General features: G+C 38.5%; 1 protein-coding gene across 10 annotated transcripts in view; it reads right to left on the bottom strand.

Moving 5' to 3' along the window:
* The window catches only part of PLEKHA5 (pleckstrin homology domain containing A5), a 240,960-nt gene that overhangs the window by 112,373 nt on the left and 106,054 nt on the right, over window positions 1-22,533 (bottom strand). The window contains exon 4 of one of the 10 annotated variants that reach the window (XM_060024377.1): window positions 15,655-21,295. The exons of the other annotated variants lie outside the window; for them this stretch is intronic. Coding sequence (XP_059880360.1) covers window positions 21,262-21,295 — 34 coding nt within the window. The 3' untranslated portion in view covers window positions 15,655-21,261. Of the gene's footprint in view, window positions 1-15,654; window positions 21,296-22,533 lie in introns of those variants that run through there. 10 annotated transcript variants of the gene reach the window in all.

Raw genomic sequence — 22,533 nt, 5'->3', positions numbered from 1 at the left:
TCCCTCAGATACCAAAAGTCATGGACGCTCAAGTCCCTCATCTAAAATGACACAGTATTTGCATATAACCTACACGCACAGCCCCTAGCATACTTTACACCATCTCCAGATTACTTATAATACCTGATACATTGTAAATGGTATGTAAATAGGCAAATTCAAGCTTTGCTCTTTGGAACCTTTTGGAATTTTCGCCCTAAATATTTTTGATCCAGTTAGTAGAATCAGTGGATGCAGAACCCTTGGATACAAAGGACTGGCTATAATTCACAACTACGGTGTCTCACATCCTCATTATCTTCTGTTAAAAGGTGGCAATCAGGTAAAGAGTAAATCTGTCAACTCACAGAAATCAAACACTCACACCCAACGATAGCCTGAGAGACAATCCAAATGTCCCATGAACTTAGTGCACGGACAGGTAACCGCTACATCAACTGAAGTTCAGCACAGAAACCAACTCAACACCACTAAGGAAGACAATCACGGTGAGCGCTGGAGTCATCCTCACTTGACTCTGATGTAACAGTGCAGATATTCTCCATTCACTACACAAAAATGTTCAAGGGTTGTTCCACACTACCAGCTGGGTTTTCTACTAGTGCTAAAATTTCATAACACAGCAAACCCTTGGAAAAAGTAATTGGAAGAGCTGAATGATTTAAGAATCAGATTAATCCACAAACACCTGCTTAGGAAGGAACCAATTATAATGAAAAAGTCCTTCATACCACTAGAGTCTTCTTCCCCAGGGAGTGGTAGCTACTAAATATACTTGCTTACTAACAGGACAAGGAACCTTCTAATTTGAAAATATCCAGTTCTCAGGTCATTGATGACCACGCTGGCCCTTAAAGGCCAGTTTAATAAGATACTGACTCGGCCATCATATAATCCCTTTAATTTATTTCTTCCAATCCTTTTTTTTTTTTTTTTTTTTTTGTGGTACGCGGGCCTCTCACTGTTGTGGCCTCTCCCGTTGCGAAGCACAGGCTCCGGACGCGCAGACTTAACGGCCATGGCTCACGGGCTCAGCCGCTCCGCGGCATGTGGGATCTTCCCGGACCGGGGCACGAACCCGTGTCCCCTGCATCAGCAGGCGGACTCTCAACCACTGAGCCACCAGGGAAGCCTTCTTCCAATCCTTTTAAAATTCTTTCCACTTCTTGTGTGAGATTGCTAGCCATGACTTCCTCCTTGCGAACTCTGTCATAATTTGTGTATCTCACCAATTTACACCTTTGGTCCAGCTCAAATGTCACCTCCTTGGAGAGATTTCCCCCAATTTCCCTCACTCAGGTAGCTGCAGTAATACATATCACAAACAGTTAGCATGACCAACAAAATGTGCAGTCATACACACCTATATCTCAAAGGATCTGTCAGTAAAGATGTTTGTCAACTAGTCTGAAAAATAAATAGAACATATATACTCACAGAAAGTGGACTAACTCTAATAAGCTTACACATCTATAAAACCAAATACAAACCAAAGTAAGAGATAAAATCTAAAAGGCAGCAATGATGTGGGCATTAAAACCGATCATCTTTCTTCCCTTTCACGACTAGCAAATGACATCTCAACTTCGGAGCTACAGGTGAAATGTCTGGTTATGTTTATACCTCCTTTGAATATCTAAACTCCCAAACTATCTCTGGGTGCTTTTCACTTGATAGGGAAAGAAATGGATTCTGAGTAGTCAATTTTTTGATAGGCTCTGGCATCTTTACCTATATTTTAACTGCAACCATTTCAATTCTAGAAAAATTCCAGGTAAAAGTGTATGTGCACAACAAGTAACGTCTGAAAACTTTGCTAATTTTGTACTTTAAAGTCCAATGGTAACTAATAAAAAATTAGATTTGGAAATAATAAAAGATAATCTTAAATTCTAACATAATAAAGAAATTCAGACTCCAGAACACATTGATGAATATGAAATAATATATCAACAACCAAGGAAAACAGATACAAATTTACACCTAATTTCCTTGACTAGGTCCTAACTTCAACTCTGGATGAATATACATTTTTGAACAATAGTTTGTGACTTACACCCTACCTGTATATAGACTGATTTTCATTCTGAAAGAAATTATAAAATCTAACTGGTTTTCTACAGAGCCTGATTTACCAACAAAACATCTATTATTCAAGTACTAAATAGATTCTATACTTATACCGTCTGCCTGGAAGATACATGGCCTATTTTTGATGCGGGAATAGAATCAAACATATGACAGTGTCACCGGTTTCATTATCATCAAAAAACAGGCCTCAGAGAAACTTATTATAATGGTGCTTTGTGTGTCGGCTTCATTTAGTCAATGGAAGTACTTCTTACTCTTTTGAAAGGAGGCAAGAGAACATGCATGTTTTTTAAAGGTTTTACTACCGCAGAACAGGATGTAGTATGTTATGGAGACCCATAATTGAGACATAGCCTCGGGACCAAAGAGACATTTATATCTACAAATGACTGCACGAAAGGTCCTCATAAGTCATCCCTTTCTCTTCATGACATTATATAACAGACACAATCGGGTGGTTTTGTGGCAACAACTTCAAGACCGTCTGTCTGCCAAGGCCAAGTTCGAGGTATGAGTATTCTCCCTTACAAAACAAAACAGGTTTTAATGTACTACACTTCTACACTCACATTTCTGGCACTGGATGAGTAATTTCTTTGTTTTTACACCTCATTTGCACAAATTCCTTGGCCTACAAGTTTTTTCTGCTTTTAAGTGAAAATACCTTACATTAGAAGTTTATTAGAAATGTTACACATACTGCTGTCCAGTGTTGAAAAGAAAAATTAAACAAACCTGGGTTGAGATTTAATTTCCTTGGCTACTATTAACAGATTTTTAAAATTCATTCAACGAACATTTATTGAAGATATTGCTTCTTCTGCAGAAGAAGCATTTGCTTTGGCTCCTGTGGGAGAACTAAAAAAAGAAAGAAAAAGAAATGAAATGTCCAGACTAGTTGTGGGTAAATAACTACATAAATAAAAAAACAAGTAAGAGTATGAGATGCTATAGCATAAATGGATTCTGGAACCAGACTGCCTAGGTCAGAAGCTTAGGTGAGGCCTTAGGAAAACTACTGTACCTCTTCTGTGCCTCAGCTCTTCACCTCTAAAACGGATGTAACAGCAGCACCATCCTCATAGGACTGTTATAAGGATTAGATGAATACAAACATTAAAGCCCCTATAACAGTATTTGACACATAATTAGAGCTCATTAAGCAATAACAATTACTATTCTGAAAGACACGTGGATCAAAAATGCAGAGACAAATGTAAATGGCCTTTGAGCATAAACCCACAGAGGATGGGTGGAATCTGAGATAATAAGGCCAAACACCAGTGAGAAGCAGCAAAACTCCTGCAGAGTTAAGGGTTACTACTTCCAAACCCTACTGCCACTCCCCAGAGTTGCACCCATGCCTTCTACAGACTTTGAGTATATAAACCATCTAATTCCTCTTTTTGCCTAAAAGTTTGAATTCGATTTCCATAACAAAAGAGTCCTGAGTTAAGACAATGTATTTAGGAAAAAGTAAAGTGGTTTACAAGGTATACAAAACAGAACAGGAAAGAAATAAAACAAAAAAAACCCGCTTTCCTCAAATTATACAATATTTGCCATGTCTAAACAAAGCCGCTAAATAAACAGTGCAGAGAGAACAAAGGACAAATTCAAGAATGGTACTTTCACATGTATTTCATATCTTTGACAATCAATGTCTCGGTATCAATTTAGCTTCTGAAATGTGAAATTGAAATACTTTTTTATTACCAGCAAAAAAGGGCAGCAGTATTTAGAGTTCTAAAGCACTGAGAAATTTAGACATTTATCCTAGGTCAGTGATTCCTAAACTCAAATACTGGTTGCCTCAGAATCATGGGAGAACTGGCTTAAAATACACAGTACCAACAAACCAAACCTCAGGAGATTCTGATTCAGCAGGTTTAGTCTGGGCATTACATTCTAGGCCACAAAACTACTTTCAGGCACAAACAGGCTGAGGAGCTGATATGTATGTGTGAACAAAACTAGTCCTACTTGTTTCTTCCCTTAGGTAAAACCCATCTTTATTTATAATTTATATGATGGAGGATAATAGTTACCTCAATGGTAAGTGAAAGGCGTTTAAAGAAAATGTCTCAGCCTATAAAATGTCCTGAATTTTTACCTATAAAAAAAATTTCTTTTAACCTATAAAGTTTCCTGAATTTTACATGTGGGAATTATGAAGTATATTGTTTTTTTCACATTTTAACAAAACATTTTCTATCTTCTGGTATGAGTTAGGATGCTTTCAGTAACAGAATGATCAATTAAAAAGTGTCTCAGACAATGAAGAATTTAGCATCTCAAATGGCAAGAAGAGGCAGGGCAGTCTCTGGGTTGACTAACTCAGAAGCTCAGTAATGTCAGGGCGCTTGGGCGGGGCTCCTCTGTGAATCCCTTACTTTTCTCTCACAGTTCCACTGTTGCCCCTGCAGCTCCAAGTATCATGTTCTTATGGTAAAGAAGGGAACGAATTCCTGTCTTACGTTTCTTTTTTTTAAGAAAATGAAGAAAGCCTTCACAGTTCTTCAGCTTAAACCAATTACCTATGGCATAAGGCATAGGACTAACTCCCTAAGAATAATTATGATCTATACCCTGGGGCTTAGGAGGCTCACCTTCCCAGAACACACGGAGGAAACAACCACTAGAACAAACTCTGGACTCTTTCCAACAGCAAGAAAGTTGGAGGGATGTGTCAACAGCAGTTTGCTAGGCACCAAAAGGGGTCCATCACATTCTGTGACAAAGTAATAAACCATGTTTAAACCAATCAAAATGTAATTCAGCATGGAGAAACCAGTTCAGTGCATTAAGTGACTGGAAAACATTAGCAACGACCAACAAAAGGAAGATTAAGCTGCCAACAGAAAACTAAAGAAAAGATGTACCCAACTGGAAACTCGAAGGACAGAACCCACTTCCTTATGCAGTAAAATTACTGTCAATCAAATCAAACACTTGATTTGAAAATTACTAGTCAGAAACTTTTTCCTACTCTAAGCAATCTGTGTGTCCATTACTCTCTGGTTGCTAGATCAGCTAAATATTTCAAAAGTGTTATTTACATATTAGATATAGAAGACAAAATAAGAAAGGACTAGATATATTAATTTAAATAACAGAGTAAATTCAGTTTTTAAACACTGTTCTTAAAAGTTTTGTTCAGATGCCTGAAGATCAACGGCATAACAAATTATGGATACTAAAATACAAACTTTAGGAATGGATCACTTTCATAGGCTTCCTTTGAAAATTTTCCAAAAAAATATATACTGGTGTTATCTGACCAAAAAAAAACACATCTCGATTTTTCAGAATTTCATCTGGAAGCCCCAGAGTCAGTTCGAGATCCCAGCATAAATATGTAGTACTGTCAGGAATGTAGAAGTGCAGCTGCTGTGGAAAACAGTTCAGTGGCTCCTCAAAAAGTTAAACGAAGAATTACCAGACAACTTAGCAACTCAACTCCTAGGTATATAACCCAAAGAACCGAAAACAGGTACTCAAACAAACACCTGTACACAAATATTCCTAGCCACAGTTCACAAAAGCCAAAAGGTGGAAACCACCCAAATGTCCATCAATGGGTGAATGAGCAAAGAAAATGCAGCATATACGCACGATGGAATATTATTCAGCCATAAAAAGAATGAAGTATCGATAGACGCTACAACCGGGTTGAACCTCAAAACCATTATGTTAAGTGAAATAAGGCAGACACAAAACATCACATATTGTATGATTCCATTTATAAGAAATACTCAGATAAGGTAAATCCATGGAGACAGAAAGTTGATTAATGATTGCCAGGGGCTGGGGGGGAAGGGGGAAATTGGGAGCCAACTGCTTAATGGGCACAGCGTTTCCTTTCGGGGTGATGAAATTATTTTGAAACTAGCTAGAGGTGATCGGTGCCTACCACTGCGAATATACGGAGTGCCACTGAATCTTACACCTTAAGATGGCTCATTTTATGCTATATGAATTTTACAGGAATTAAAAAATATCTAATGCAGCTGTAATATGAAATACGTAAAGATGTGAAGGAAGATGTGCATTGGGATTTAGTCAATCCTGATCAGAAGTAGCAATATTTCAACTTGCTTTAATACAGCATAGCATTCTACAGCTCTTCCTCTGGTTGGATATAATCTGGGATCTTCTCCATTACATCCAGCATTCTAAGGTTTACAATGTGAGTCTATTATACTGAATTTCAGATTAATTCCCACAACACAAATGGTATTGCCCACCCAGCTCATTCAGGAAAAAGCTAAGTTAAAAAGCATTCTCATCTAAATTACAAACGAAATAGAACCTAATTATTTACTGTTGTGGAGAGCCCCAGGGAGATTTCTTGGTGGTTTAGGACCCTCTGAAATCACTTTGTAAGTCTGTTTTTGCTTCTCAAGAGAAAGATGGGATAAACAGATTGTTTGCTACCGCTGTTGTTTTAATGGAAATGTTCTACAAGGATCAGATTGGTCCTTCCAAGAAGGCAGGCCGTACAATACAACATAACAAGGGAAAAGAACAAGCAACATTTGCAATTCTGTGTTAAAACTCCACACACTCTGGAATTAAAATTCCATCTCTGTCTATAAAGTTTCCTTGTTTGCAGATGTTTTCGATGTGGTAAGCAAGTTTTGCACGGGTCCGGAATTTCTGCCCTGTGGACAGGAATAGGAGGTGGCTGGGCTATGGCTGAGGCAGCAGGGACCCCCCTGTCAGCTGCTATCATCTCTCCTCCAGGCCGAGCAACAGCAGCAGTCCTGGGCCATGTAATATTCAGATACTGAGATCCTCGCCCTTAGGGACGTAGACTGGGATCAGCAGCACAGGCAATAGCTGGTACTGCCTCGCACTTCACAGAGGGAGTTAAGAGATGGCAAAAACCCTTCTTATGGGTGTCCATCCTTTACTGCCCTAAAACTGCTGTCCCACTGTGGCTGCAAGAGAGGAACTACAATGCTGACAGATTCTAAAAATACAAAACATACATATTTCACAAGTTGATGGTATACAGGGGTCACGTCTACCTGTAACTGTCAGAGGCTACAGGTACTTGCCAGTGTTGAATTAACAGAGGCAAATGCCCAAGTTGGCTTATCTCAGCTCACAACGTACCTAAAAATCATTTAATATACTACCAGTGACATGCATACCATGCTTTGAGAAATGCCAAATGAAACCTTATGTTAAAAAAAAAAAAAGCAACTTTTTTTTTTTTGGCCATGGGTCACGGGCCCAGCTGCTCCGCGGCACGTGGGGTCTTCCCGGACCAGGGCACGAACCCGTGTCCCCTGCATCGGCAGGCGGACTCTCAACCACTGTGCCACCAGGGAAGCCCAAAAGCAACTATTTATTCTAACAAAACAAACAACTATGGCTATAGATTGAAAGTCCCAGATTTCCCAGATGAGTTGCTGGTGTTCAAAAGTACTAGTATAGCTACCATCTCACAATAAGAACTATATAAACATGCTTAGAGTACCCTATTCATTTATTCCAAGAAGCATGTTTTTAAAAACATGTAACAGCTCTGAAAGTGGGAGGCTTCTCACATCTCATGGCACTTTACGACCACCGTCCACCAGGAGGCAGTTGTGATACCATTTTCATAACCTGTGTATGCTCGGATATCAGAAGCACAGTGTGTGCATCCACAGCAGGGAATAAAATCCCAGAGGCAACAGCAGAGCACACCTCTACCCCTAGAACCCAGAGGCTGCGGGGAGGAGGCCCTCAGTAACATTTCGGGGGCAGGAATCAAAATTAGGCCAGGACTAACTAACTGCAAAGCTATCTGGATAAAGTCATAGATTTGATGTGCACAATAATTGAAGGAAATAACAACAAAAAATTCCCCTCACATCTAGTGTGCTTCCCACCCAAGTAAAACAAATGTTTATCTAGTAACATCTCTGGGATTGTGTGAGCTAGTGCACTGGGCAAAAATTTGGACCAAAGCAAACTGGCAGCTATGTCCCCAAGCATGGCGTCGGGAGATGTGAACGCTGCTGGCAGGGAGGGCAGAGCCTCCCCGCCCCGATGGCATCACGCCTGACCCAACTGCACATGTTTATAGTATCCGCCTCACTCTCAGGCATGTCATCCCAGAATTAAACAGTAGCTGAAAGAAAACCTGATGTGCTTCTATTTCAAAAAATATTTACGTACACTTCTGGGTCTGACTCAAACATGTATTTTCTCTGGCACTGATTTTTCACCTCCCTTTATATATTATTAATTTATTGTCTTTTTTGTTACAGGCCATTTCAAATTTTTCATGGGAGGAGGCGGGTTGTGAATAAATGAAAGTTTCTAGTGCTTGAACCAGCTCTTCACTTATTCACTATTTCATTCAACAACTATTGAGTGTGCTTATTAGCAAGAGGGGGTGTTGTGTGTAAGGGGTGCACACACACAATTGCACTCTGTAATTCCTACAGCTGAGAACGAACAAATCATTAAATTAGGCACTGCTTACATTTTCCAAAGATACTTCTATCAAGATTTTTATAAAGTACAGAAATGTTTGGTGTACATAACAGATAAATTGTGACGCACCAATTCGGCACTAATTACGAAATGAACTCAGACATGCCTAAATCCAAATCAACTGTAACTCTGGAAAAATTTAAAAATGCATCTTTGTTTGAGGATGTTTGTACCCTATAATCTGAAAGAGGGTTGGACAGTTAACCATGTTAACTAGTCATGTTACCATGTTACATCTAGTCATGTTATATCTAGTCATCATGTCGTTAGGCGTTTTCTTGGCTGTGACACTTTCTCAGAGTTCCCTTGTTTTTCCTGACCTTAGAGAATAGAGTGTTTATGTACAGTCTTTTGTCTTTAGTCTTAGGGACGCCATTCACTTCCATAGTCGCTTTGGTCAGCACCTTTCTGCCCCACTCTGTCCAATAAGGTTGTGTCATGTATTTGTAACAGTTAGCTTCTTTTGTCACAGTCTGCATCCTATCCTGGGATCCCTTGACCTCCTAAATGATTTTTAGAATTTGCATATAGTCTGGATTCATTCTTTGTGTGTAAAGTTCAATGGGTTTTGTCCGATAACCACAATGAAAGCATCACACAGAATAATTTCGCCACCCTAAAAATCCCCTGTGCTTCAAGTATTCAACTGGTCCCTCCTTTCCCTCAAACCCCTGATCATTTTACTGACTCCATAGTTTTGCCTTTTCCAGAATGTCTGTGCAAATCATACAGTTAGTAGAGTTTTTAGACTGGCTTCTTTCACTTAGCAATGTGCATTTAACATTCATCTGTGTCTTTCTGTGGCTTGTCCACATTTCTTACTGCTGAATAATATTCCACTATATATGGATGTACCAGTTTGTTTATACATTCACCTATTAAAGGATTATCATCTTGGCTGCTTCCAGTTTCGGCAACTATGAATAAAGCTGCTATAAATATTCATGTGCAAGTTTCTGTGTGGACATAAATTTTCAACTAATTTGGGTATATACCAAGAAGCATGACTGCAGAATCATATGGTAAGACTATGTTTAGCTTTATAAGAGACTACCAAACTGTGTTCCAATTCTGCATTCCCACCAGCAATGAATGAGAGTTCCTATTGCTCGACAACATTGCCAGCAAATGGTATTGTCAGTTTTTTTGTATTTTAGCCATTCTAATAGGTGTGTAGTGTTATCTCACTATTATTTAATTTGCAATTCCCCAATGACAAACGTGTTGAGCATCTTTTCATATACTTTTTGGCCATCTGATTATTGGCCATCTGTATATTTTCTTTGGCAAGGTGTCTACTCAGATCTTTTTTTGTTCATATTTTAATTGGATTATTTGTTTTCTTATTGTGGGATAAAGACATTTTTAATGAATTATTTTTTGTTCAGATTTACATAATTTACTAGAGAACACATTATAAATCAATCTCATCATTTCATCTAGGTCAGCAAAAACAGAACCAATAACTAACTACTTGAGTCTTTGGTTTTATTTTTCTAAAAAGCAGCACATAAAATGAAATCAGTCCCAAATGTCACAATCTCTTATGGAGAAATAATTAAAGAAATTAAGGTACATTCACGAAAACAGTGCACTACAGAGCTTTGAACAAGTTCATTATAAATTCTGAGCACATCCTGGCTTTATTAAAGATTGAGAGTTGTATTGTTTAAAATACAAGCCACATAACTGGCATAGCCTGTCCACTATCAGAGCTTTGGCAAACATCTATGTTCCATTTCCATACCTCAGCAGAACTTAATGATGCAGATTCCAAGTCGGTTAACTGGTCATTTTTCTCAAGCGGTATTGGGCATTTTATCTGGAGATACGGCTAATTCCAATTCAAAGGAAATTAACTTCTCTATTTTCTTTAGGAATTATAACTGTATTCAATGAGTCAATGTGATGGATGCATTCAACCACTGGTTTTTAAAAAACATCTATTGAAGATGTTTTTGACTTTCTCTTTGTGTGAATTTTTTTTTGAGGAAAAAAAAATCTTTGGCAACTGTATGTACTAACTGTTACTCTATAGTGTTTGACACAACCAGAAAGAAAGGTGCTTCTATTGTTCCCATTTTTTAAATGACCCCCCCCCACACACTTCCAGATCCACCTAAACCAATTATTTAAGATCTTATAGAGACAGCTTTCCCTGAATGATACCAGAAATTCAGGCCATTCATTAGGTTGAAGATCATCTTTCCTTCTGAAAAAAATCCATAGGGAAAAAAATTCAACTGAAGCTTAAAATTAAAAACAATTTAACTGTATTTTTAAAATATAGGGATATGTGAAACGTTACATTAGTATGCTTTTTAAAAAGAGTAGGTTACCTATAAGCACTCATCATATAGTAAGTTAGTCTTTCTATTTCAATTACGATTGCCAATTCATGGTAGGAAATTTAAAAAGCAAGAAACAGAGGTAATCCACAGCAGTACATATCCAAATGAATCACAAATCCTTTGCAGTTGTTTCTAAAAACAAAACAAAGCGTATACACACACACACCCCAAACAACCAACCAAAAAAATTCCCCAAAACTTAAAAAAAATATATCTACAGCCCTAGGGGATTAAAAATAGAAGTATAATCAACAGATTTGTTATTAAGAGGTCTGACTGCATTTCAAGTTTGGAAATATAATTACATTTTTAAGTATTTTATACTATATCTCACTACATACATAGTAGCGCCTTTTATTTAAAATGAACAATATTGAGTTTTTTTTAAATATACAATGACATATAGAAGAAAATAGAACAAAATAGGCCAATGATCCCAATGCCTAGAATAATCTGTTGACACACAGAAATAAATAAATGAAATATATACACATGATTTGATGATTCAAAAGCTCATTTAGGCAGAGAGTGAGAAGTGAAACCCATCTAACCCTACCCTCCCAATCCAGGCAACATGTGTTACCTTCTGCTTTAGATATACCTATTATTGAAATCCCCTCCTCCCTTCCACTGGAGCAAAGTCAATCATACATACAACTTTCGACATATTTTTTACAGAGAAAATAATTTATTTTATGGGGAAACATTTCTGTTCTACAGCATTTTTGGATACTGCTGCTAAGATCATGAATTTTTAATACAGAAGAATATGTTGCTATCTCCTGTTCTTGTTGGGTCTAATGAAAGTAAGGTTCCTTTCCCAAATGAGAACTAAACATATTTATTCCTCATTCTGTAGTGTCCTTGACAACTAGGTTAAAGAGTTGGTATTATTAAAAAAGAAAACCAACTCTGGTGTCCCCAACTTTTTAATTTACAAAGAAGGTCAAGAGCTGGAGGTTAGGCAAAAATAATTCATTTCAATCATACGACAAATTCTTGATCTGTAGAAATGTTTACTGCTGTTTTAAACACCACACTTTGGGATGATTTTGTTTCACAGCAATAGGCAAATTAATGTAATCCATTCAATTTTTCCTAAAGGTTGCAAATATTACTAAGTTTTCTCAAACGTAAAAGCATTCTTCCCTTGCTTCTTCCAGCTTTCTCCTTCTGCCAAACTTCTCTAGAGAGTCCCTACCAATCATGCCACTTAAAACTGCTTTCTCAAAGGTCAATCAATATTCTCATAATTGCTACATCAATGGTCTCTGCTTCTTTCTCATCCCTTTGATGTCCATGCATCTTTTGACAATTGGAAATCTTTACATCCTTGGCTTCCACAATACTGAATTCCCCCAAGTTCTGACCCAGGCTCTCCGGATTAATTTTCTGACTTTCTTCATGTGCTGTATTTTTACTCAGATCCCTTAAACACAGGTTTAAGAACTCTCAGAGTTCCAAGACTCTGACTTCTGTCCCCATCTTTTCCCACAACAGGTATGGTAGTAACAACAGCTGCAACCAGCACAATTAAAATTTATCAAGTACTAATGTGCTAGACCTTATGCCAACCTCTTTACATACCCTACATATCATCCCATACTTGCCTAGCCTCTTAACTCCTTGGTGCCCAAATACACTCTGCAATTCTGGCCTATCTACCACTTTAGTCAAGCCTTCTTACCTTTTCCGGTAGTAAACTGCATTCCAAGTACCTTATTCTCTCGTTTATCACCATCTCCCCAGTGTTCAGAACAGTGCTTGACACACAGTAATGTCTATGAAGCACATGGTAGTATATCTGCTGCATAAAAGACTGGAAAATCCACACACATCCCACCTCTTTTTGACATAGGGTGGACTGCCATAAAAAACAGACTATTGGCTTAGAGCTCACAACTATTATAATTAGGAATTCAACCTGCTTGTCCCATTTCTAAAGCACATGTCATTCCATGTATATTATAAAGTACCAGCATATCAAAAGTTGTGCAAGACCTCTACATAGAAAACTGTAAAATACTGAGTGAAGTTTTAAAAGTTCTTAAGAAATGGAGGAATATCTCATGGTATACCACAAAAAGTCAATACTGTGAAGATGTCAGTTCTCTCCAAATTGATCTGCAGATTCAGTGCAATTGCAATCAAAGTTCCAGCAAGATTTCTTGTGAAAATTAAAACCAATTCAATAATTTATATGGTAATGCAAAGGGCCAAAGTAGAATAACAATCTATAAAAAGATGACTGGCAATATTATTTTGGTGAGGATGTGGGCCAATCATAACTTTCTCACAATGCTTTTGCAAGCCTAAGTTGTACAACTACTCCAAACACTGCTTGACAGTATTTTCTAAAGTTAAATCCACATATATCCTGTGATCCAGCAATTCTCTTCTTGAGAATTAATTCCAAAAAAGGTATAAATGAGACCACCAAAAAGACACTCAAAAATGCTAATAGCAATATTATCTATAATAGTTACAAACTGGAAATAACCCAAATGTCACTCTATAGGAGGGTGGATAAAATGAATAGTGGCATATTTATACAATGGAACACCAGGCATCAATGAAAATGAAGTTGCAAACTACATGCAACATGGGTGAATCTTGAAGAATAATGAGTGAAACAAGCTAGATACTACACTACACTGTATTCTACTACATTATCCCTTATTTTCAGCAATATACTGTTAAGTGTTAGAAGTTAAAATAGAGGTACTTTTGGGGCAAAGAGAGTGGGTAGTTGGGTGGAGACATGAAGTGGTCTTTTAGGGTGCTAGTAATGGTCTATTTCTTGGTTTGAGAAGTGGTACACAAGCATGTTTACTTTGTGATACTTTATCAAGTTACACACACAAGATGTGTACTGTAGTATATGTTATACTTTAAACTTGACATACTACGGCTGAAGGAAGCAATATTCATGGAAGACCACACAAAACTGCGGTCCTTGGTCACTTTTTAAACCAGCAATCACCATATTAAAGATGAAGGGGTTCTTTCTGAAAGAAACCAAGCCTACCTTTCATTATCACAAGCCTTTTACTACTATATTTATTGATCAGAATAAGTTTGAAAATCATAATTACAACACAGAGTTGAATCATATGGCACTGCCATGCTTATAAGTCAAAAAGTCAAATATTGACAACTGCGTTTACTTAATGTAGACAATATTGTTGTAAGACAGTTTCACTGCTATGACTTAAAGACACGATCAAAATAATCCCATCGGTAGTTACATATAATAATATTTGGAAATGAAGTCCAGAGGACACTTTCTGGAGAGGAGAGAAAAGGGAAGAGGGATTAGAAACACTTATAAAAACCCAAGGTTATGGTTGGCACAGTAAGAGGTAACGGTAGCAGGCAGACAATCGGCGGGAGAGACAAGATTCACATCTGCAGGCAAATATGACTTGGCCTCCCGTCTCCCCTCCCTGTTCTAGCAGTGGTCCCTGGACCACAGCCTTTCGGACGGTGAATCCCTTAAGCAGTCTAGGCTCTGCCATTTTTGCTTAGACCCTCTAAGAATCACCTACATTAAGATACGGCCAATGTCATTCCCTTAGCTTTTTTCAAAGGCAGCTGTAATGAAAAGCTGTAGGAAGTCTGCCCGTTTTGCTGCAAAATTTTTGTAGAGTGTCTATTATACCATTAAGTGTTTCCAAATAAAAACTCACATGAGAAATTCTATTCAAGGAAAAAAATGTCTGTGGATGAACCGATACGCATCTTCTTTCTAACAGCATGGTAACTTACATTTCCATTTTACACTGGGAAAAACAGCTAAAAGTGGAGTTCAATTATAGTAACTCTATTGACTTCTACTTTTTGCAAGTTTGCACTTAGTGATGGTCTTTAGTTTTGAACTTATCTATTTTTATTTTACTAATCATATTGTCTTACCTTTTGTTTTAAGTTTCCTAGAAAAAAAAACCCAATATAAATAAATCTAGTTCATATCAAACTCATTATTATGCAGTTTTTTCTAATACACCTTATCTATAAGTTGGGGACTAATTGTTAAATTATCCCTTTACCTTTGGAGATACAAACTCAGTCAGAAAACCAAAACCCAGCACTTATTTGAGCTATAACATGGCTCTCTAGTAGCAATTGCTTAGAACAGATTTCTCTACATTTGCTAAATAATTTGTGATTTTACAAACTGCTAAATAGATTTTTTAAAGGGATCTCAGGGAATAGGGTTGGGTCTTGTATATGGCTTACTAGCCATTTTTCAGGATATGAATTTATGGTTTCAAATACAAAAATGCTTTTGGAAATTTCAAATGTAACTTGAAGTAGGGTGGGGTGGATCCAAACTACTTATACGCAACCCACACATGCACATGCACATACATGGCTAAAATCTCAGCTGTTAACATGTCAGAGTCCATATTACCTTGGCCGTCTGTCTCTGCATGCTAGACAGCACATAACAATGTCTAGATTCTGTTATAGCTTCTATATTATTTATAACTCATAACATGTTTTTATATTTCACATTTGAAAAAAAAAAAACTTTTGGCTAACCTAAAGAAACAAACTGACAGGGATTTCAAGTATTGCAAAAGAAGGGAAGGACTAGTTTTTAGGAAGCAAATAAATTATGGAGAAAAAGAAGGGAAGGGGAGAGGAGAGGTGGGGAGGGGAGGGGAGGGGATGAAAAGAAAAGAAAAATGCTTGCTTTCAAATAAAAGGCAGCATCTATCTACCCGTGCAGATTGATGTGATTAACAATTCCTGGTTTCCAGCTTCAGATTTAACACCACTTGGCAGGCAACTTTTTTTTTTTTTTTTTCGCGGTACGCTGGCCTCTCACTGCCGTGGCCTCTCCCGTTGCGGAGCACAGGCTCCGTACGCGCAGGCTCAGTGGCCATGGCTCACGGGCCCAGCCGCTCCGCGGCATGTGGGATCTTCCTGGACCGGGGCACGAACCCGTGTCCCCTGCATCGGCAGGCAGACTCTCAACCACTGCGCCACCAGGGAAGCCTGGCAGGCAACTTTTAAACCTGCTTTTACTTCAGCAGCCTCTCTAAAACTTCTTGTCACTCTCCTTAAGCTACCTACCTAATCCTTCCTGTGCCCCCTAGTAAACATTTGTTGCCCTACAGCTCAAATCTTAACTGTAAGTTACGTCCATTCTTATTTCTTCCTTCAAGTCTTCAGAAGATGAGATGCCTGCCCCCCATTTTATATCCTTGACCTGTTTTCTTCCCAAGTTCCCTGGGACCTTGTTCTAACAATGTTTCTTCTCTTTCCTGCATCTTCAATCTCCTCTCTCCTGGCTCCTACTTTACCAGCTAAAAATCACACTTTAGCCATTCCCATTCTTTAACGCATCTTGTCAATGAATTTCTCTTTTCTTTCTCAGCCCAAAGACTAGTTCACACTGGTTGCGTGCACTCCCCCTGCCCCCCTTCACTCCTCCACTGACTGTCACCCCACTTCCATCCTCTCCCTCAGTGAAGGTCGCTGATGTCTTCCTAACGGACAAAGTCAAAGGCCGCTTCTTGGCCATCGCCTCAGAGGACTGACGTGCAGCACTTGATATGGTTAATGGTCCTGGTTTTCCTAACCTCACTCCTCTGCTTCTCTCCTGCTGACGATCTCCTCCAGGTCTCCTCTGCCCCCCACAGACATGCGGTTTCCTTTCAGGTTCTATCTTCAATCCCCCTTCATTTACACTCTCCATCCTTAAGCGATGTAATTCAGTCTTTATTTAACGACTCCAGTTATCACACAATAACAATACTGGTGTTTTCATTAAACCTATACATTCTGATCTACATCTCTTGGCTGGTATTTTCCCCCGCTCTGTGGGGTCCTATAACTAATGTGTGCTCTCTCGGCAAAAGGAATATCCTACCCGTATTTCAAACTCAAAATGTCCAAACCTCTTTATTCCCAGCTAAACCTGTTTCTCTCCTAAATTTCTCATCTCCAATATAATCCAAATGCTGGATTTCCCCACCCCTTTGCTCTCCCCTTTCCCAGCTCATCGAACCCTAAGATTCTGCCACCTTAACATCCACTGCACCAATCCTCTCTCCCTTTCTCCTGCCAGAGTTTGAATTCCTGGTCTCACTTTCAAACATTAAGGAATCCAGGCCCAGCCTCCTCCTCCTACAAAGTATCCTCCACACCGTGGCAGGTTTATCTTTCTAATACACAAATTTGTCCTGCTCTGCTCTCCTACTTAAACCCTTACAAATGGCCCACCAGTGCTACAGGGACCTGCCCTCCTCACCTCCTGAGCTCCCTGCCCCCAAGTTCCTCACCCCCAATACTCTAGCAGCCCTGGAATAACTGCTCCTTGAAGAGATCTACAAGCCTTTAGTCTTGCTGGTCACTCTGCTTTGACTGCGACCCATCCCTTCTCTTCTGCCTAGCAAATTCTGAATCATCGTTCAACACCCAGCACAGACATCATGTCCTCTGGGGAGCCACCCACGCTCTCAGGTCCCTGGCAGCAGAGGGACCTCCTCCGCTGTGCCATCTCCCACGCTGCACACTTCTCTCCCTGTCCTAAGTACTCGCCCCAGAAGGATCCCTCACCCCTCTTTGGAGATTCAGGTCACCTGGTCTGGAATGTGTTACTGTTTATTTAATTATTTGACAGAAATTATCTTTTTAGACCCTGTTCCCCTCTACTGGTCAGATTCAGAGCTGTCTGAGGCTCGCCAGAATCTAGCACGGGGGTTGGAACAATATAAAAAACACAAGAGTTCTTCAGGTTGGAGATGAAGAATTCTGAAGTTACTTAAATCTGGGTTTACATCCCGGCTCTGCTACTTACCAGGCTCTGTGAACTTCAAAGAACCATTCTCAACATGTTTTCCTGTTTCTGAAATGGGGATAATAATACCTTTCCCACAGATAGTTGTGAGGATTATATGAGATAACAGGCACTCAACAACTGCTAACATGAAGTACATGAAATATTCGGGGAATTTATGAGCATACTGATCACATAACATTTCGAAAGTTATAAATACTTAAGACGAAAACTAAACATGTGAGCACAGATTAACTTTTCAAAACCTACTTATCAACACATTTACATAGAAGTAACAGTTTAACAGATGCTTTATATTTTTATTAAAACTAAAGGAATTCTTTCTCTTTTGATTTCGGTTGATGCTACTCCATATTTAAAGTTTTCCTAATCCTTGTAATGGAAAGAAGCATAAAATCACTAATTTCATCTACTTTTTCAAACTCAGCATGACTGAGATTCAATTACTTCCCCTATCTTACTACTCAGTAACTCTGGTGCTTCAAAATGAAATTAAAAAGAAGTGACTGAAAGACAGACTGAGCTAACAGGCATTAGCTAATAAGGGGAAAAAACCACATAAATTAGATATGGAAAAGTCATTTGAAGTTAAGACAGCCATTATTCAATACCGTCAGGTTAAAACTGAACATACAAAGATCAAGAGCCACCAGCAAAATATCAATATTAAAACAGGATCATGAATGATTTTCTTTTTTACTTGTTCATTTTTAAAAACATTTTCTACAATAAGCATGTATCACTTTTTACAATAAAATTATTTTAAAATCTTTCGGAAAATGCTCAAAATAAACTGTTAGTGAAAAGGTAGAATTATAACATTGTATATTCCAGATGGTACCCATTACGAAAGAAAATGTGTGTACATTGAGGGGGTTACACATATGGGGACAAAAACCAGAAGGCAATATGTAAATAATGTTCTTGGTTTCTCTGTTGGTGAAATTACCAGTAGTTTTTATGGCCTTTACAGTTTTCTGTATTTTCTAATTTCTTTACGATGATCTAGCATTACTTTAAAAACTAACAGCTTTTTGGATTCATATACCATAGAATTCAATCATTTAAATTGTACAATTGGTTTTTTAAAAATTTATTTATTTATCTATCTATTTATTTTTGGCTGTGTTGGGTCTTCGTTTCTGTGCGAGGGCTTTCTCCAGTTGCGGCGAGCGGGGGCCCCTCTACATCGCGGTGCGCGGGCCTCTCACTGTCGCGGCCTCTCCCGCTGCGGAGCACAGGCTCCAGATGCGCAGGCTCAGTAGTTGTGGCTCACGGGCTTAGTTGCTCCGCAGCATGTGGGATCTTCCCAGACCAGGGCTCAAACCCGCGTCCCCTGCATTGGCAGGCAGATTCCCAACCACTGCGCCACCAGGGAAGCCCTAAATTGTACAATTGTTTTTAGATAGCCATAAAATTAGGCAGCTATCACCATAATCAATTTTAGAACATTTTCATCACCCCAAAAGAAAACCTGTACCCGTGAGTAGTCACTCATTACCTTCTCTCCCCAGCTCCTGGAAACCTCCAATCTATTTTCTGTCTCCACAGATTTGCCCATGCTGGATATTTCATATAAATGGAATCATATAATATGTGGTCCTTTGTGAATGACTTCTTTTATTTGGCATAATGTTTTCAAGGCTCACTCATGTTATAGCATGTATTAGTACTTCGTTTCTTTTTGTCACCAAGCAGTATTCCATTGTATGGATAGAGTGCATTTTATTCATCCATTTACGAGCTGTCATGAGTTGTTTCCATTTTGAGGCTATTCTGAATAACGCTAGGAGGAATGTTCACGTACCTGTTTTGTATACACATATGTATTCAAATCTCTTGGATATACAACAAGGAGTGGAACTACCCGGTCATCTGGTAACTCCATGTTTAGCTTTTTGACGAACTATCAAACTGCTTTTCAAAGCAGCTGCATCATTTTATATTCCCACCAACAATGGAGGAGAGCTGTAATTTTTCCACACCATTGCTAACACGTGTTATTGCCCATCTTTTTGATTAGAGCTATCTTAGTGGGTCTGAAGTGATAGCTCATTATGGATTTGATTTGCATTTCTGTGATGGCTAATGATGTCTAGCATCTTTGCAGGTACTTACTCTTCTTTGGCGAAATGTTCATTCAGATCTTTTGCCCATTTTTAAATTGGGGTATTTATCTTTTTATGATTGAGCTGTGGGAATTTAAAAAATTTATTCTAGATACAAGTCTCTTATCAGATATATGATTTGCAATATGTTTTGTGTTAACGTACAAAGAGGAAAAAGAACTCCATCTCTTCCAATAATTCAATCAGCAAACACTGTGGTCATGGGGTAAAACATGGTAATGACAATTATAAAACACCTTAATACATTAGCAGCATTTTATAATTTTCAACCTAATCCTCACATGGATGGTAATAACAGGCCTATTTCTGAAGTTGAGAATCAAAGGCCAGCAGAGGTAAAGTGACTTATTCAAAGTCTCTCCTGACTTCATTATTTTTCTATCACTATTTTTCTATGTGTCATCTTTCTTATTTGTTTTAAATTAAAGTTCTCTCCCTGTGTTGCTTTCAAATGTGTGAGCAAGCTGTCTCAATCCTTTTTAGAGCAAGGCAGGTATGTTTACACAGGAATTCCTCAAAGTCTCAGAGCTAAGTAGGATTAATAATACCCAAGTCTTTGGGTACCTCGTTCAGGCTGTGAGATTATACCTACACACTGATAGTGTGACAGATCTCATAGAAGGAACTGTGCAGCCTGGCAGAGATTTGTGAAGGCTGACATGACAAAGGTGGAAGGTGAGTGTCCCAATGAACCCAGTTTGGTGGTGTTCTATTAGTTTCTTAGGACTATTACCACAACATTGGCAGCTTAAAACAATAGAAATTTATTCTCTCACATTTCTGGAGACCAGAAATCAGGCTGAAATTAGGTTCACTGCATCAAAATCAAGGTGTTGGCAGGGCCACGATCCCTCAGGGAGGCTCTAGAGGAGAATCAGTTCCTTGCTTCTTCCAGGTGCTGGTGGCTGCTGGCATTCCTTGGCTTGCGGCCCCAACATTCCCTTTGCCTCTGGGGTCACACTGACTTCTCCTCTTATGCCTGAAATCTCCCCTTGCCCACCTCCCCTTATAAGGACACTCGTGATTATATTTAGTCCCAGCTCCCACGATCCAGGATAATGTCCCCATCTCAAGGTACAAAATCTTTGCCATATAAGGTGACCTTCCAGGTTCCAGGGACTAGAACATGATCAGTACACATCCAGGGACCATTACTTAGCCAGGGGAGGGGGGTTTTACAAGACCCAAGAACAAAGTCCCAAAGTTGTGAAGGAGCAACTTCCACTATCTTCCTTTCTTTATACTCACAGTTCAGCTGTTTTACAAAAACTGCTCCTACAGCTATGGTCTTTCTATTCCAGCCCTAACACGATCCCCCAATACTGCTGAAAGTCACCATCTTAGTTACCTGACCAAGTAGCTTCAGTTACTCTTGAGAACAATTTTATACAGAGGAAAACACTATCGAAGATTCAAATCTGTTGTACAAAAAACAGGAGGAAAAAAGAGAAACTGAACAATATATTGTTGTCTCTTAAAATTATTTACAAATATATGATAGAAATCTAACATTAAATAAGGAATTATACATTTAATATTAAATCACTTCTCAACTATGCCAAAATAATTGAAATGTGCAATGCAGTCGTAAATGGTACACATGCAGTACACGGTTTAAAATGTACTGGCAATTTCTTTCCTCTTATACTAGATAGTGAGTATATGGGTATTTTTACCCCTATCCTTTGTAGGCCTATAATACCTTTACAGTATTTTTAAGGTAATTTTTAAGTATTAAAAAAGAAAAAGGGTACAACGTAATCTTCCTCCATAAGTCCTAAAAAGCATCCAATGTGCTAAGCTTCAGGTTGATGTCTAGAATTACATCAGTAACTGTCTCAAATGCCACTGCTAAAATCTACAAACCGGTCAACTCCTTGGTTATGGAAAAAAACTCTTGCTTCATTATTAACTCTTTAGGGAAGTAGAGGAAAAAAGGTAGTGAAAATGAGAACGTCTCTGACCAACCAGGAAACAGACATGCTGATTAAGTTTCCCGATCTTCACATCCTTTGCCCTACAATTTCTATTTTTTGACACAGAAAGATTTTTGCACTATTTACTAAGATTAAATTATCCATCTCCCAGATGGATTTTGTTGGCTAGACGTTAACTGCCACAGTTCTCCCTTTCTTGCCATAAGCAACTTGGCCTCAAAGGAAAGATATGCTTCTGAAACACTTAAAAAGTTGTTTTTAGTCGAGAAAAATCATACTTTCTCATTGACTTAAACTGCAATTTCAGAGATTTATTCTCAAGGAAAAAGTATAGTTCCAAGAAAAATTTATTCTTATATCCAAAGCATACTTTCCTTTCAGACAGACAGGAAAAAAATTTCTAACATAGTTCATCAGAACCATTCAAAAAAACCTCAGAGATGTGTGCTAGACAGCAGACAAGCTATCTACCAGACATGAAGAAGGCTGGAGAAGATCCCTATCCTTAATTCTGAACCTCTTCCATTGGAAATCATCCATGCTAAATGATGGCTTTGGGCAGGGGAAATTCCATCTGCATTAAATAAGTCACAGATCCTCTGTTCTCGACTTGTGATTTTTCTATCTTCACGAAGTAGATTTTAAACTTATACGTGAAAAATGTCAGAAATAAAAATCTCAGAATATTTGCAGGATTTTAGTAAGACACGTATTTTTCA

The sequence above is a fragment of the Delphinus delphis genome, chromosome 11 (genome assembly GCF_949987515.2).
Source record: "Delphinus delphis chromosome 11, mDelDel1.2, whole genome shotgun sequence".
NCBI classification, from domain to species: domain Eukaryota; kingdom Metazoa; phylum Chordata; class Mammalia; order Artiodactyla; family Delphinidae; genus Delphinus; species Delphinus delphis.
Note: the sequence above shows the minus strand (reverse complement) of the source record. Positions and strands in the feature narration are given on the sequence as shown.